This window comes from Oncorhynchus clarkii, chromosome 11, assembly GCF_045791955.1.
Source record: "Oncorhynchus clarkii lewisi isolate Uvic-CL-2024 chromosome 11, UVic_Ocla_1.0, whole genome shotgun sequence".
In the NCBI taxonomy this organism is placed as follows: Eukaryota; Metazoa; Chordata; class Actinopteri; order Salmoniformes; family Salmonidae; genus Oncorhynchus; species Oncorhynchus clarkii.
Window position 1 is genome coordinate 7,593,049 of NC_092157.1, and position 18,529 is coordinate 7,611,577.

Genomic DNA, 18,529 nt, shown 5'->3' on the forward strand with positions numbered 1-18,529 from the left:
AAATACTGCACCCCTGCCTAGTGGACATGGCCTATAGCGTGTATCCTGAGCAAGAGGGCAAAACCCAATGTACAGAACTGTACAATGAGGAAAGTAGATTCCATGACAGTCTCGACTCCTGTAGAATCTTCCCTCCAGTTCTGTGGAGGACAAGACACGTGGCCTAGTTGAATGAGTCATACTGTCAACTTACTATTTATATAAGGTTGTGTCTCGTTTTGCCTGTATACATCATGTGACTAGGGCTGTCCCCGAGACAAAAAAATACAATCTTAGTCGACAGAGTCATCTGTTCTTTCGACCAATCGATTGGTGAACATTTTAAAACGTGTATTTTTCCATATATAGGACACACCCTATGTGTTAATAAAAATCAAATCTACGTAGGCTACTGAGCTTGTCTGATGCTTTAAGCACTGCGATTAAAAATTCAGACACACAAATTACTATAGAGGGAGCCAGAGATCAATTTAGCCTAACCAGAAAAAAAACTCTTCCCGACCCTTCTCCTGCTGCTGGTCATCACAGATTCTTGCGTTAAGTTCCTGAAGTCGCCGATAATAGGCTACACCAGGGGTCACAGTGGTGGTGAGTTAAGACAACCAGAAATAGTATCAGTTTCTAACACAGTTTATAACATAGGATTTTATAACATAAATATTATACATGAAACCAAAAGGAATACTCCATCTCTCAACCAAAAAAAAGTCCTCAGTCGCTGATTGGTGGGAGTTGCTGTCCCCTCTGACTGATTGGTCAACGTGGCTGTCACTCACCTTGCGTGCCAACGATCTCCATGTGGAGGTGGGCCAGACCGCTGGCGGTGGACAGTGACAGTTTGATCATGCCCTCCACGGTGACTGTGTAGCGGTTCAGATAGTCAAACAGAGAGCCGTGCTCGTGGTAGTCTGACACCAGCCACAGCTGGGTCCATGTCCCGTTATCTGACAAAGAGCAAAGGGTGAGACATGTACAAAGACAAAACAAAACAAAAAATGGAGTAATTGGAATGATGGAGAGAAAAACAGAAGGTGAGGAGAGGTTAATGAACACAGTGAGTCGGTTGTCCTCAGAGCAATGTGATGTTAACTACAGATAGCCAGAGAGAGCTCAGAGCAGCTGGACAACCATTGACCCGGCTCCATAAAAAACAAACACACCCAAACACACACCTCGAGCAGGGTTTGTGCACGGAGATCATCCAAATATTCTTACAAGCCCACACCAGTCCAGTCCACCTTACTGCCGCGGCAGACCAGAACCCCTACCTAGATCACCGACAGAAGGGTACTACAGACCAGAACCCCTACCTAGATCACCGACAGAAGGGTACTACAGACCAGAACCCCTACCTAGATCACCGACAGAAGGGTACTACAGACCAGAACCCCTACCTAGATCACTGATAGAAGGGTACTACAGACCAGAACCCCTACCTAGATCACTGATAGAAGGGTACTACAGACCAGAACCCCTACCTAGATCACCGACAGAAGGGTACTACAGACCAGAACCCCTACCTAGATCACCGACAGAAGGGTACTACAGACCAGAACCCCTACCTAGATCACCGACAGAAGGGTACTACAGACCAGAACCCCTACCTAGATCACCGACAGAAGGGTACTACAGACCAGAACCCCTACCTAGATCACCGACAGAAGGGTACTACAGACCAGAACCCTTACCTAGATCACTGATAGAAGGGTACTACAGACCAGAACCCCTACCTAGATCACTGTTAGAAGGGTACTACAGACCAGAACCCCTACCTAGATCACCGACAGAAGGGTACTACAGACCAGAACCCCTACCTAGATCACTGATAGAAGGGTACTACAGACCTTAAGGAAAAGAGGCCCTAGTCAGTAAACGCACCCTTACAAAAGTGATTTGACGCTTTAGAGGTGAGCTGTGATTGTTTGTACCTTTGTTGTCGGCGGCGATGAAGCCCAGGATGTTTTCGTGACGCAGCATGACCGTCTGGTAGATCTCGGCCTCACGGAACCACGAACGTTCCTCACGGGAGGAGAAAATCTTGACCGCCACCTCCTCGCCTCGCCACTTGCCCCGCCACACCTCGCCGAAGCGGCCCTTCCCGATGCTCTCCTGGAGGATGATGGTCCGGGCTATGGTCCTCTGTACCAGTAGGGGCAGACCTGGGAGGACGAAGAGGAGGAAGGCATTTTAGAAAAACACTTCAAAAGGACCTGGTCTCTCACTGGAATGTACAGTACATAGTAACAGTTGCTTAACACTAGCAAAGACTCAATTCAAAGGAAGACATGAAAATTACCTGGAACAAAAAAATAAAAAGTTAGGAAGTTATCAAATGAACTGGCTCTGCTATGGCTTTTGAGACAATATAAAAGACATTTAAACCTTAAACCCACTCACTCTCCCTCTCCACCTTAATCTGTACAAAATCCAGGCAGACTGTGGATTGAGCTACTTGCATCGATTAAAGAGCAAAACATTGAGCTGGGTCATCCTTTATGATCCTATTGTCACAATGAAATCCCATTTTAAAAGCCTGAAACAAGGAAACTTAGATGTGTACATCAAATCAAACTTCACTGTGGACTTAGCCAGTCTGCTAGATGTGACGGTCTTGGTACCACCAGATGTGACAGTCTTGGTACCACCAGATGCGACAGTCTTGGTCCCACCAGATGTGACAGTCTTGGTACCACCAGATGTGACAGTCTTGGTACCACCAGATGTGACAGTCTTGGTACCACCAGATGTGACAGTCTTGGTACCACCAGATGCGACAGTCTTGGTACCACCAGATGCGACAGTCTTGGTACCACCAGATGCGACAGTCTTGGTACCACCAGATGCGACGGTCTTGGTACCACCAGATGCGACGGTCTTGGTACCACCAGATGCGACGGTCTTGGTACCACCAGATGTGACAGTCTTGGTACCACCAGATGCGACGGTCTTGGTACCACCAGATGTGACGGTCTTGGTACCACGCAGAAAAAAAATGTAAAAAAATCCACTTTGCCCTATATCAGAAAATCCTACATAAATATTGACTCCCACTTTTCCCCAGTAAAATATCCCAGGAACATAATTCTGAATTAAATCCAGGTAACCTAGATGTGTGGATTTCTATGCCGGTCCTGATGGCAAGCTGTTCATTTCTGGTCGGAACGAGATGACAGTGTGTCCTGTCCGCTTGCCAGTTCTCACATCACGTTTCCTGGCTAGCAGTTTCCAGCAGCTCTGTAAGCGCTACCTGTCATTAGAGCCCTGCACCGCTCCAACACCACCCTGTCATTAGAGCCCTGCACCGCTCCAACACCACCCTGTCATTAGAGCCCTGCAAAGCTCCACCCCCACCCCGTCATTAGAGCCCTGCAACGCTACAACACCACCCTGTCATTAGAGCCCTGCACCGCTCCAACACCACCCTGTCATTACAGCCCTGCAAAGCTCCACCACCACCCCGTCATTAGAGCCCCGCACCGCTCCAACACCACCCTGTCATTAGAGCCCTGCACCGCTCCAACACCACCCTGTCATTAGAGCCCTGCACCGCTCCAACACCACCCCGTCATTAGAGCCCTGCACCGCTCCAACACAACCCTGTCATTAGAGCCCTGCACCGCTCCAACACCACCCTGTCATTAGAGCCCTGCAAAGCTCCACCACCACCCCGTCATTAGAGCCCCGCACCGCTCCAACACCACCACCCTGTCATTAGAGCCCCGCACCGCTCCAACACCACCACCCTGTCATTAGAGCCCTGCACCGCTCCAACACCACCCCGTCATTAGAGCCCCGCACCGCTCCAACACCACCACCCTGTCATTAGAGCCCTGCAAAGCTCCACCACCACCCCGTCATTAGAGCCCTGCACCGCTCCAACACCACCCCGTCATTAGAGCCCTGCACCGCTCCAACACCACCACCCCGTCATTAGAGCCCTGCACCGCTCCAACACCACCCCGTCATTAGAGCCCTGCACCGCTCCAACACCACCCTGTCATTAGAGCCCTGCACCGCTCCAACACCACCCTGTCATTAGAGCCCTGCACCGCTCCAACACCACCCTGTCATTAGAGCCCTGCACCGCTCCAACACCACCCTGTCATTAGAGCCCTGCAAAGCTCCACCACCACCCTGTCATTAGAGCCCTGCACCGCTCCAACACCACCCTGTCATTAGAGCCCTGCACCGCTCCAACACCACCCTGTCATTAGAGCCCTGCACCGCTCCAACACCACCCTGTCATTAGAGCCCTGCACCGCTCCAACACCACCCTGTCATTAGAGCCCCGCACCACTCCAACACCACCACCCTGTCATTAGAGCCCTGCACCGCTCCAACACCACCACCACCCCGTCATTAGAGCCCTGCACCGCTCCAACACCACCACCCTGTCATTAGAGCCCCGCACCGCTCCAACACCACCACCCTGTCATTAGAGCCCTGCACCGCTCCAACACCACCACCCTGTCATTAGAGCCCTGCACCGCTCCAACACCACCACCCTGTCATTAGAGCCCTGCACCGCTCCAACACCACCACCCTGTCATTAGAGCCCCGCACCGCTCCAACACCACCACCCTGTCATTAGAGCCCCGCACCGCTCCAACACCACCACCCTGTCATTAGAGCCCTGCACCGCTCCAACACCACCACCCTGTCATTAGAGCCCCGCACCGCTCCAACACCACCACCCTGTCATTAGAGCCCTGCAAAGCTCCACCACCACCCTGTCATTAGAGCCCCGCACCGCTCCAACACCACCACCCTGTCATTAGAGCCCTGCACCGCTCCAACACCACCACCCTGTCATTAGAGCCCCGCACCGCTCCAACACCACCACCCTGTCATTAGAGCCCTGCAAAGCTCCACCACCACCCCGTCATTAGAGCCCTGCACCGCTCCAACACCACCCCGTCATTAGAGCCCTGCACCGCTCCAACACCACCACCCCGTCATTAGAGCCCTGCACCGCTCCAACACCACCCCGTCATTAGAGCCCTGCACCGCTCCAACACCACCCTGTCATTAGAGCCCTGCAAAGCTCCACCACCACCCTGTCATTAGAGCCCTGCACCGCTCCAACACCACCCTGTCATTAGAGCCCTGCAAAGCTCCACCACCACCCCGTCATTAGAGCCCTGCACCGCTCCAACACCACCCTGTCATTAGAGCCCTGCACCGCTCCAACACCACCCTGTCATTAGAGCCCTGCAAAGCTCCACCACCACCCTGTCATTAGAGCCCTGCACCGCTCCAACACCACCACCACCCCTTCATTAGAGCCCTGCACCGCTCCAACACCACCACCCTGTCATTAGAGCCCCGCACCGCTCCAACACCACCACCCTGTCATTAGAGCCCCGCACCGCTCCAACACCACCACCCTGTCATTAGAGCCCCGCACCGCTCCAACACCACCACCACCCTGTCATTAGAGCCCTGTACCACTCCAACACCACCCCGTCATTAGAGCCCTGCACCGCTCCAACACCACCCTGTCATTAGAGCCCCGCACCGCTCCAACACCACCACCCTGTCATTAGAGCCCCGCACCGCTCCAACACCACCACCACCCTGTCATTAGAGCCCTGTACCACTCCAACACCACCCTGTCATTAGAGCCCTGCACCGCTCCAACACCACCCCGTCATTAGAGCCCCGCACAGCTCTGCACCCATTACGCCATGGTTAAGGCTGAGCCCACCTGAGCCAGAGATGGACCGATAAGATAACTGCTGCTTTCACTACACACTCACCTCACAGAGGCAGGGAGAGAGGGAGGGAGGGAGAGTCACTGACTCAGTCTGCCCCACCATATCACAGCAGGGTGCCTCCCTAAGAGCTGTTCTGAAGCTACACAAACTGGCAGAGTTATTCACACACTCACACAGAGACGCATGCTGGTAAGCGCACACACACACACTGAACAATAGTACTCTGATACAATTGCACACACAAAGGGCAAACAAAGAAGAGGCCCAACACAAGAAGCCACACCTTAGCAGATAACACACACCGTGAGGCTGTGTTACAAACACGACACACACCTTGAGGCTGCGTTACAAACACGACACACACCGTGAGGCTGTGTTACAAACACGACACACACCGTGAGGCTGTGTTACAAACACGACACACACCGTGAGGCTGTGTTACAAACACGACACACACCGTGAGGCTGTGTTACAAACACGACACACACCGTGAGGCTGTGTTACAAACACGACACACACCGTGAGGCACAGTCGAACACTCTACACACACATCCCCGCCCAAAACCCCACGGCTCCTTAACCCACCAGAGCCGGAGCCAGAGGTGGTCATGTCGTAGATGAGGTCTTTGAGAGTGGAACCCACGGTGAGGAAGGGGTGATCCATGGAGGGATCCTCCTCGTTGGGCACGCGTTGATGCACACCCACCCGGCTGTGGCAAACGTAGAAGACCAGCACCAGCACGAAGCACAGCACGCACACGGGCCCCGCGATCACTGCCGCCAGAACCACAGGCCCCAGAGGAACCGGCTTCACCGTCGGCACTGTGGGTGAAAGGGAAGGGAGAGTATTAAAAGATTTTAAAAAGAGTTAAGACACAAAAACTGACAAAAAACTCCACTCTGGCCAGACACGCCACAATAGACATGAACTATTCACAGGAGTTCCATCTATTTGGCAACTATCAACATAATTGATTCAAATTGTTCCATCTGAATATGTAATTATCAGATGACTCCGGAGATGGTTCCGGAGTGGGTGAATTGGTTGAGATAGCATGGTTGAGATAGCATGGAGTGAGAACAAATTGTACACCCATTAAGTTTTGGGTACAAAAAGGACAGGTAACCTACAATACCCAGAATACACCAGTGTTCCCCAAAAAATGTCTGACCAGTACCTGGTCTTGGCTCTTCGGTCCTTGTCGTCGAAAGTGAATTGGATGGCTCACACACTTGTCTATGTCATGAGTGTCTTCACCAAGTCACCGGTTAATAGGCATTCATAAGTCGTTAGGGTACAGTACATGCATTGTGAAATGTTTGGCGGTCCTTAAGGAGCCGTTTGAGAACCACCCAGGAACAGCGTGGTCCCTAGTACAAGGCTTTTGGCAAACACTTTAAAAAAAAAAAATTGAATAAAAAGTCAGAGGTGGACTTACGTTGGTGCAACGACAGAGAATTTTGGGGAGTTTAGTGAAAACAGGGACACTGCACTGTGTGGGCAAAAGCCATCTGTTGTCGACCACATTTACATGTCCCTATACAGACAGCAATGCCAGAACTAAATGCTTCGTGTAGCTGGAATATGTTTATTCAAAACATCTCCACTAAAAACGGGTAATAGAACGAACCTAGGTTGATCCTGTAAACAGGGTCCTGGGCCTCCTCCACCTACAGTGCCTTGCGAAAGTATTCGGCCCCCTTGAACTTTGCGACCTTTTGCCACATTTCAGGCTTCAAACATAAAGATATAAAACTGTATTTGTTTGTGAAGAATCAACAACAAGTGGGACACAATCATGAAGTGGAACGACATTTATTGGATATTTAAAACTTTTTTAACAAATCAAGAACTGAAAAATTGGGCGTGCAAAATCAACCATGCTATCTCAACCAATTCACCCACTCTTATTCCGGAACCATCTCCGGAGTATATAGTGCATTCTCAGTAGGGATGAAGGTTTGAAATAATTTCACTATTCGAATACTATCATTCATTTTTATTGAATATCCGGATATTCAACCCCCGAACAAAAAATATAATGTCAACATGCAACAATTCCTAAGATTTTAATGAACACCAGTTCATATGTAAAGGAAACTCTTGTCAATTAAAATACATTTATTAGGCCCTAATCGATGGATTTCACAGGTCTGCCATCTGCCCGGTACAATTGAAACCGGGATTCATCCGTAAAGAGCACACTTATCCAACTTATCCAAGAGCCATCGAAGGTGAGTATTTGCCCACTGAAGAAGTCGGTTACGACGCTGAACTGCAGTCAGGTCAAGACCCTGGTGAGGATGACGAGCACGCAGATGAGCTTCCCCGAGACGCTTTCTGACAGTTGGCGAAAAAAAAGTTAAACGTTTTTTTTTTTATATAAATAAAAAATAATTTAAAAATAAAATTGACTGTTGTGCAAACCTTAGCTATAATAAACCATCCATAAATATCTACAGAAAGAAGACAGATCCCTGCTTCTGTGGCCTGTTTGAGTGTTTGTTAAATAGTCTAATGATTCCGTGAGTACGAGGCCTCAGGCAACCACAACATGTCGGATAAACAATTTCACAAAATGTCTAATCTTTGCTTTGCTGTAATAAAAGGCTTGATACTTTTCCTCATTAGACCAGCTTGTCTGGTGTTATTCAGAATTGATTTAGTGTTGTTTACACGATTCCAAATCGTCAGAAAAATATGTATTTATAATAGCCCTCCTAATTTCCTTGAACTCTTTCTTATTGTTATTATGATCAACATTATAATAAATCAGTAATGTCATTATCATAAGAAGGCTTAGTTATAGCAGCCTTGTATAACCACCATTGAGCTGGAGGCCTTAGAGCACATCCTGTTTAGTCTTGAAACGACAACTTAGGCCTATACTTCAATTCTTATATGGGCTACTGAATCAATCAATCATTTATTTGGTTCGTGTCATCACAGCATATGAGTCATTCGTGATTTGAAATGCAATCGAGCATTTTATATAGTTTCAAAATAAAATAAAGCAACAATTGAACAATTTACTTAGTTTAGTTTACTTACTTTTTGAAGTGAAAAAAAATTACTTTGAGAAGCTCCACAGTGATGGAGAGTTAAGACAATCATAACATTTATGGGCCTACATTTACAAGCAGTTCAGGTAGCTTTGGACTACTTCTATGCGTAAAACAGGTGCTTGGACCTAGTTTTGTCCCATGGGAAAAAAATTGTGGATCTTAAATGTTTTTCCTCATAATCCTGGACTATTGGACCACCATTTTATTTTGTTTGCAATCGCAACAAATAATCTGCTCAGACCCCAACCAAGGAGAATTAAAAGTCGTGCTAAAAAATCTCAGACGCCCATTCTGTCACAACCATGGCTCCACCTTCCCGTTCGGGTGGCACTCGGCGGCCGTCGTCACTGCTCTACTAGCTGCTACCGATCCCTTTTTCCCCTTTTCGTTTTGTTTGGTCTAATTGGTTTCACCTGTTCCTTGTTTGGGGTTTTGGTTGGGGTTATTTAAGTTCAGTTAGCCCGCCTGTGTTTGTGCGGGCTTGTTTGCTGTTTTTGGTTCAGGAGTGTCCTGTCATTGATTTTCCGCTGTAGCGTATGTACCGGTGTTGTACATTTTGTGAGTGTTTGACGCCTCTGTTCGGCGTCACCCTCTTTTGTTTGCTGTGATTGTTCCGGAATAAATGGTGTTTCCGAATCCTCTGCTCTCTGTACCGGACTCCACACACACACACATCACTCTTCGAAGCCTTACACTTCCAGACTCCCTCTGCCCACCCAAGGACGTCAGAGGACAAAAATCAGTTAACCACCTAACTGAGGAACTCAATTTAACCTTTCGCAATACCCTAGATGCAGTTGCACCCCTAAAAACATTTGTCATAAGAAACTAGCTCCCTGGTATACAGAAAATCCAGAAAATTGGAACGGAAATGGCGCCAAACCAAACTGGAAGTCTTCCGACTAGCTTGGAAAGACAGTACCGTGCAGTATCAGAGCCCTCACTGCTGCTCCATCATCCTATTTTTCCAACTTAATTGAGGAAAATAAGAACAATCCAACATTTATTTTTGATACTGTCGCAAGCTAACTAAAAAGCAGCATTCCCCAAGAGAGGATGGCTTTCACTTCAGCAGTAATAAATTCATGAACTTCTTTGAGGAAAAGATTATAATCATTAGAAAGCAAATTACGGACTACTCTTTAAATCTGCGTACTCCTCCAAAGCTCAGTTGTCCTGAGTCTGCACAACTCTGCCAGGACCTAGGATCAAGAAGGACACTCAAGTGTTTTAGTACTATATCTCTTGACACAATGATGAAAATAATCATGGCCTCTAAACCTTCAAGCTGCCTACTGCACCCTATTCCAACTAAACTACTGAAAGAGCTACTTACTGTGCTTGGCCCTCCTATGTTGAACATAATAAACAGCTCTCTATCCAACGGCTGTGTACCAAACTCAATAACAGTGGCAGTAATAAAGCCTCTCTTGAAAAAGCCAAAGCTTGACCCAGAAAAAATAAATAAAAAATCTGCCTCTCTCGAATCTTCCATTCCTCTCAATTTTTTTTTAGAAAAAGCTGTTGCGCAGCAACTCACTTGCTTCCTTAAGACAAACAATGAATACGAAATGCTTCAGTCTGGTTTTAGACCTTTTAATGGCATCAGACCGAGGCTCTGCATCTGTCCTCGTGCTCCTAGACCTTAGTGCTGCTTTTGATACCATCGATCACCACATTCTTTTGGAGAGATTGGAAACCCAAACTGGTCTACACGGACAAGTTCTGGCCTGGTTTAGATCTTATCTGTCGGAAAGATATCAGATTGTCTCTGTGAATGGTTTGTCCTCTGACAAATCAACTGTAAATTTCGGTGTTCCTCAAGGTTCTGTTTTAGGACCACTATTGTGTTAACTATATATTTTACCTCTTGGGGATGTAATTCGAAAACATAATGATAACTTTCACTCCTATGCGGATGACACACCTGTACATTTCAATGAAACATATTGAAGCCCCAAAATTACACTCGCTAGAAGCCTGTGTTTCAGACAAATGGAAGTGGATGGCTGCAAACTTTCTACTTTTAAACTCGGACAACACAAGAGATGCTTGTTCTAGGTCCCAAGAAACAAAGAGATCTTCTGTTGAATATGACAATTAATCTTGATGGTTGTACAGTCGTCTCAAATAAAAATGTGAAGGACCTCAGCGTAATTCTGGACCCTGATCTCTCTTTTGACGAACATATCAAGACTGTTTCAAGGAAAGCTTTTTTCCATCTACGTAACACTGCAAAAATCAGAAACTTTCTGTCCCAAAATGATGCAGAACAATTAATCCATGCTTTTGATACTTCTAGGTTAGACTACGGCAATGCTATACTTTCCGGCTACCCGGATAAAGCACTAAATAAACTTCAGTTAGTGCTTCTACACCTGCAATCCTTGCTGTTTGGAGTTTTAGGCTGGGTTTCTGTACAGCACTTTTAGATATCAGCTGATTTGTCCATACTCAAGATTGACAGGAGCTCGCCAAACAGAAGACAATGAATAAATGGGCAGCTTGTAAATGGAATGAAATAAACCAAGTGTCGCCTGGGTTGTATGCTCTGCAAATAATGTGTCCACTCCTACAATGAAGACTGTAATAATAATAATAAATAATAATATATTGAACTCATTCACTTCGTTGGGACTGGGGGGCAGTATTGAGTAGCTTGGATAATAAGGTGCCCAGAGTAAACTGCCTGCTACTCAGGCCCAAAAGCTAAATATGCATATAATTAGTAGATTTGGATAGAAAACACTCTGAAGTTTCTAAAACTCTTTGAATAATGTCTGAGTATAACAGAACTCATATGGCAGGCAAGTACCTGAGAAAAAAATCCAACTAGGAAATGGGAAATCTGAGGTTTGTAGTTTTTCAACTCATTGCCTATCGAATATACAGTGTCTGTCGGGTCATATTGCATTTCCTAAGGCTTCCACTAGATGTCAACAGTCTTTAGAACTTTGTTTGAGGCTTCTACTGTGAAGGGGGAGAGAATGAGAGCTGTTTCAACCAGGTGTCTGGAAGAGTGCCATGAGCTCAGTCTCGCGCGCACCCGTGAGAGTTAGCTGCGTTCCATTGCATTTCTAAAGACAAAGGAATTGTCCGGTTGAAACATTATTGAAAATGTATGATAAAAATATCCTAAAGATTGATTCTATACATCGTTTGACATGTTTCTACATATAACTTTTTGGACTTTGTCTGAACTTTCACCTGGACTTGCCAGCGCCTCGTGAGTTTGGATTTGTGAACTAAACGCACAAACAAAAAGGAGGTATTTGGACATAAATGATGAATTTTATCGAACAAAACAAACATTTATTGTGGAACTGGGATTCCTGGGAGTGCATTCTGATGAAGATCATCAAAGGTAAGTGAATATTTATAATGCTATTTCTGACTTTTGTGACATCCATCCTTATGTGGAAAATGGCTGTATGTTTATCTGTGGCTAGGTGCTGAGCTAACATAATCGCAAGGTGTGCTTTCGCCGTAAAGCCTTTTTGAAATCTGACGCAGCGGTTGCATTAAGAAGAAGTTTATCTATATTTCTATGCATAACATGTATCTTTTATCAATGTTTATTATGAGTATTTCTGCAATTTGATGTGGCTCTTTGCACTTTCACTGGATGTTTGTTTGAGACAATGCACTTCTGAACATAACACACCAATTTAAAATGAGGTTTTTCGACATAAACATTAACTTTATCGAACAAAATACACATTTATTGTGTAACATGTCCTGTGAGTGCCATCTGATGAAGATCAAAGGTTAGTGATTCATTTAATCGCCATTTCTGACTTTTGTGAGGGCTCTCCTTGGCTGGAAAATGGCTTTATGGTTTCTTTTTACATAATCGTTTTGTGTGCTTTTGCCGTAAAGCCTATTTGAAATCGGACACTGTGGCTGGATTTACAAGAAGTTCATCTTTAAAATGGTGTAAAATACTTGTATGTTTGAGGAATTTTAATTATGGGATTTCTGTTGTTTTGAATTTGGCACCCTGCAATTTCAATGGCTGTTGGGCGAGGTGGGACGTGGGCTAGTCCATTCTAGTCGCGGGGGCACACCCGTATCACCAGTAGTATATTTATCCTTAATTACCATAATTTCTCATCTACAAAGTCCATTCAGAGGCGTGAATGAGACAGCTGTCTCGTGTGCCATCATTTAAAAAAAAAATATGTGCCACTGCTCAACTAAAATAATCTAAGTATACCAACAGCCAAATCGACCAAACGACTAAATGACCTCAGCCCTACATACATGTGTCACGTAAAGAGAGCAAGGGTTGAGGGAATAGGAAATGTTTATCCTAAACAAATGATGGATTAACGTAACAGAATTTCAGTCAGAAATGTCTGTAATTATGTTTCAGCAACACGGACAGCACAATACACGTTGTTAATGTTCAGTGGTGGACGCTGCAGCAGGGAGGAGAGAGAGAGAAGGAACGGGTGCTAGTCACAGTTAATCACTGTATTTTTTGTAACACAGTGCAGCAAGTCCAAGTCAGGCCCAGCAGAATAAAAATCAATTGCGGGCGGACTCCCTCTAGTCATTTGTGTGTCTTAGTTATTTCATCAAACAGTTGGCTTAAAGCATCAGACAAGCTCATTTAATATAGTTGATTTGATTAAAATACATAGGATGTGTCTACTTATGGAAAAATACACGTTTAAACAATTCTACCAATCGATTGGTCGAAAGAACAGTCTGTTGGTCAACAAAGATGTTGTTGTTTTTTGTCAGGGACAGCCCAAGTAATGATCATGCTGTTTAATCAGCTTCTTGATATTTCACACCTGTCAGGTGGATGGATAAGCTTGCCAAATGAGAAATGCGCACTAACAGGGATGTACACACATTTGAGGCAAAAAGTTGAGAAATTAGCTTTTTTCTGTGTGTATGGAAAAATACTGGGATCTTTTATTTCAGCTCATGAAACATGGAATGAAACACAACCAACGCTTCACATGTTGCATTTATATTTTTTATTCAGTGTAGTTAGTTAAATAGTTAACCAAAGAGTTCACTGTAAAGACGTGTATTTTTTATTTTTTTAAACGTACATTTTTAACCTGAGAGCTGCTGTGCGAGGGAGAGAGGCTGCTGCAGACGGGCCGCTATGAGATTGGAGCGAGTCGACGGAGGCAGAGAGAGAACCAGTAGCCAAGGCAACTCGGCTATCTGACTTGAAGCAGACACAATGTTATTTATCATCCCATATACAGTGGGGAGAACAAGTATTTGATAACTTGCAAAATCGGCAGTGTTTCCTACTTACAAAGCATGTAGAGGTTTGTAATTGTTATCATAGGTACACTTCAACTGTGAGAGACGGAATCTAAAACAAAAATCCAGAAAATCACATTGTATGATTTAAGTAATTAATTTGCATTTTATTGCATGACATAAGTATTTGGTTACCTACCAACCAGTAAGAATTCCGGCTCTCACAGACCTGTTCGTTTTTCTTTAAGAAGCCCTCCTGTTCTCCACTCATTACCTGTATTAACTGCACGAGGGCAGTCAGGTCTGGAGTGAACCAAGGGCTATATCTGTTCTTAGATCTACATTTTTTGAACGGAGCATGCTTATCTAAGATGGTGAGGAAGTTACTTTTAAAGAATGACCAGGCATCCTCAACTGACGGGATGAGGTCAATATCCTTCCAGGATACCCGGTCCAGGTCGATTAGAAAGGCCTGCTCGCAGAAATGTTTTAGGGAGCGTTTGACAGTTATGAGGGGTGGTCGTTTGACTGCGGACCCGTAGCAGATACAGGCAATGAGGCAGTGATCGCTGAGATCGTGGTTGATAACAGCGGAGGTGTATTTGGAGGGCCAGTTGGTCAAGATAACGTCTATGAGGGTGCCCTTGTTTACAGATTTAGGGTTGTACCTGGTGGGTTCCTTGATGATTTGTGTGAGATTGAGGGCATCTAGCTTAGATTGTAGGACTGCCGGGGTGTTAAGCATATCCCAGTTTAGGTCACCTAACAGAATAAACTCAAACTAGATTGGGGGGGCGATCAATTCACAAATGGTGTCCAGGGCACAGTTGGGAGCTGGGAGGGGGGATCGGTAGCAGGCGGCAACAGTGAGAGACTTATTTCTGGAGAGAGTAATTCTTAAAATTAGTAGTTCGAACTTTTTGGGTAAGGACCTGGAAAGTATGACATTACTTTGCAGGCTATCTCTGCAGTAGACTGCAACTCCTCCCCCTTTGGCAGTTCTATCTTGACGGAAAATGTTAAAGTTGGGTATGGAAATCTCCGAATTTTTGGTGGCCTTCCTAAGCCAGGATTCAGACACGGCAAGGACATCAGGGTTGGCAGAGTGTGCTAAGGCAGTGAGTAAAACAAACTTAGGGAGGAGGCTTCTGATGTTGACATGAATTAAACCAAGGCTTTTCCGATCACAGAAGTTAACAAATGAGGGTGCCTGGGGACATGCAGGGCCTGGGTTTTAATATGGTATATAATATTCAATTGTTTACGTAGGGCTCCCTTGTGAGAGAGACCCTGGTCTCAATGGTGACTCCCTGCTTAAATAAAGTTAAAATATCTTGAATATAAAATACCTTGAAAAAATACTTTTCAGTGTCAAAATAAAACCAAAATAAATACTCACAAGTATTCAAATACCAATGTCAGTTTGGCTATACAAATAACCGTGCATATCCCTAATTCCCAGACGGTTATTTCTGTCATGTTTCTAATAGTATGATTTCTGTGCAGAGGGCAGTTGTAAAGATTTTTGATGGTGTCGTCGTCGTGCTGGTAGTCCAGACAGAAGGGCGGTATGATTATTATAATTGATAGGTAAGGCTACTCAAGATTGGCAAGGAAATAACATACATAATGAGGGACATGTGTGTGTGTGTGTGTGTGTGTGTGTGTGATGCTTGGGGGGGGGCATATTAACAGTCTTATAGGACGGTTAATATATCTGCCTCCCAACTGAACAAAACAATTGACCCGTGGCTTGAATACAAAGTGTATCTGAAATCAAATGAATCAACCTTGAACATGAACATTCGTGACAAAATGATCTCAATATTTATAGATACACCAATCAGGGGTAAGGATGCAGAGATACAAATTAGTCCAGTAATAGAGCAGTTAGGTAACCACACAGCACCTCACTCAAACTGCAATGAATATCAATCCAATCTGTTGTTTCTATCCTTGATGAATTGCCATAGACTCCTGATAGCAGTCCACTCCTGATAACTGCAACAACTTAGCTGGATCACAATACAAAATATAATGCATTTGTAATAGGGACTGGCAAACTGCACTACGCTGGTACAGGGACTGGCAAACTGCACTACGTTGGTATAGGGACTGGCTAACTGCACTACGTTGGTATAGGGACTGGCTAACTGCACTACATTGGTATAGGGACTGGCTAACTGCATTACATTGGTATAGGGACTGGCTAACTGCACTACATTGGTATAGGGACTGGCTAACTGCACTACGTTGGTACTGGGACTGGCAAACTGCACTACGCTGGTACAGGGACTGGCAAACTGCACTACGTTGGTATAGGGACTGGCTAACTGCACTACGTTGGTATAGGGACTGGCTAACTGCACTACATTGGTATAGGGACTGGCTAACTGCACTACATTGGTATAGGGACTGGCTAACTGCACTACATTGGTATAGGGACTGGCTAACTGCACTACATTGGTATAGGGACTGGCTAACTGCACTACGTTGGTACTGGGACTGGCTAACTGCACTAAGTTACTTATCAGGGGTCAGCTCTCTGCTCTCTTGAGATGCACCCATGAGGGAAGGGACTGACTGACAGTGAGAGACGGGGACGGACCTGGGAAGACGCTGAGGTTGGGGTTCTTGTTGCACCAGTCGGAGGCGCAGCACATTGGGTAGATGCCTGTGTCGTCCTTGGTGGAGGGCGCGCAGATGAAGGGGCGGTCGCGGGGGATCAGTTCACTCTCGTGCACGCACATGCTGCGCTCGGTGGTGAGCCGGCTGCCAGACTTCATGACCGTCACGAAGCACAGACCGTCCGTGGTGCACGTAGAGTTGAGACAGCGCTGGCAATAGCACTGCAGGGCTGGAGGGAGAAGAGTGATGGAACATAGAGTTTCAGGTAGAGAGACAGGGGAGGGAGGGGAGGGAACAAGAGACAGGACAAAGGAGAGAGATGAATACTAGAGGTCAACCGATTAATCGTAATGACCGATTAATTAGGGCCGATTTCAAGTTTATAACAAATCCGTAATCGCTATTTTTGGACGCCGATTACATTGCAGTCCACAAGGAGACTGGGGGGCAGGCTGACCGCCTGCTACGCGAGTGCAGCAAGGAGCCAAGGTAAAATGCTAGCTAGCATTAAACTTATCTTTTAAAAAACAATCAATCTTCACGTAATCACTAGCCTGTTAGGGCTAGGCAGAATACTGCCCCATTTGGAGGAATTGCGTGCCCATAGTAAACTGGAAAAAAATCTGTCTAAAATTGCTAATATATGCATATAATAATTATTATTGGATAGAAAACACTCGAAAGCTTCTAAAACCGTTGGAATTATGTCTGTAAGTATAGCAGAACTCACAGGGCAGGCAATCTCCCAAAATAGTTTTGGAATCATGAAAGTTGGGGCAACTTTGATCTATGGATCTGGAGACACTTTCTATGTCTTCCACTAGATGTCCTCATTCAGTACAGTGTTTAATTGTTCAAATCCCGCGAGTTTAGACCCTTTGGGAGGGAAAAAAGTGAGTGTCGCGAGAAAATACCTGCGCATTAGGGGGCGACGCGAATTGGACACAGCCCTTCCTTTGTTCCAGCTCGCCTCAGAAGCAGTAACATTGACCGGTTGAATTGAGAATTGTTTTGTACGTTTAGAACATCTTAAAGCTTGATTCTGCACTTGGTTTGACCAGTTTAGTCGACATATAATATGTAATTTTGAAGTTTTGATGCGCAACTGTTCGGGACCAGAAGTCATTTTGGATGCAATGCAGCTGGAACTCGTAGCATATGCTACAGTAAGGACACACCAACTGAAACCAAACTATATATTAGGTAAGTATGACTCCTTCCACTACATTCTGATCGAAGACCATCAAAAGTAAGGGAATATTTATGTTGTAATTTTGTATTTCTGTTGACTCCAACATAGCGGAGAAATATTGCTTACGTCTGAGCGCCGTCTCAGATTATTACATAGTGAACTAATTCTGTAACGTTAAAAATAAATGTGGCACAGCGGTTGCATTAAGAAGCAGTGTATCTTTCTAACTATATGTAGAACATGTATATTTAGTCAAAGTTTATGATGTTTATTTCTGTTATCTGGCGGTGCTATGTATAATTTCTCCGGACATTTTTGAGCATTTTCTGAACATGGCGTCAATGTAAACGGAGATTTATGGATATAAATGGCATATTATTGAAAAAAACATAAATGTACTGTGTAACATGTCCTATTACTGTCATCTGATGAAGATTTTCAAAAGGTTAGTGAATTATTTTTCTTTTAATCCTGCGTTTGTGATTGCATCTTTTGTTCGACAAAATGGCTGTATATCGGCTGTGTCTTTGGTGGTGGTTTGACATAAATATGTGCTATGTTTTCGCCGTAAAACATTTTAGAAATCTGACACGCTGGGTAGATGAACAATGTGTTTATCTTTCATTTGAGCTATTGGACTTGTTAATGTGTGGAGGTTAAATATTTCTAAGAATATTTTTGCATTCTGTGCGCC

The 18,529-nt window shown here is 45.2% G+C and overlaps 1 protein-coding gene across 1 annotated transcript in view; it reads right to left on the reverse strand.

Annotated features, from left to right (window-relative positions):
• LOC139420144 (TGF-beta receptor type-1-like) overlaps positions 1-18,529 on the reverse strand; it is a 91,003-nt gene that overhangs the window by 25,352 nt on the left and 47,122 nt on the right. The window contains exons 2-5 of the mRNA XM_071169923.1: positions 16,624-16,872; positions 6,303-6,539; positions 1,929-2,159; positions 777-944 (exon numbers count right to left, since the gene is read on the reverse strand). Of these exons, the coding sequence (XP_071026024.1) occupies positions 777-944; positions 1,929-2,159; positions 6,303-6,539; positions 16,624-16,872 (885 nt within the window). The remainder of the gene's footprint in view (positions 1-776; positions 945-1,928; positions 2,160-6,302; positions 6,540-16,623; positions 16,873-18,529) is intronic.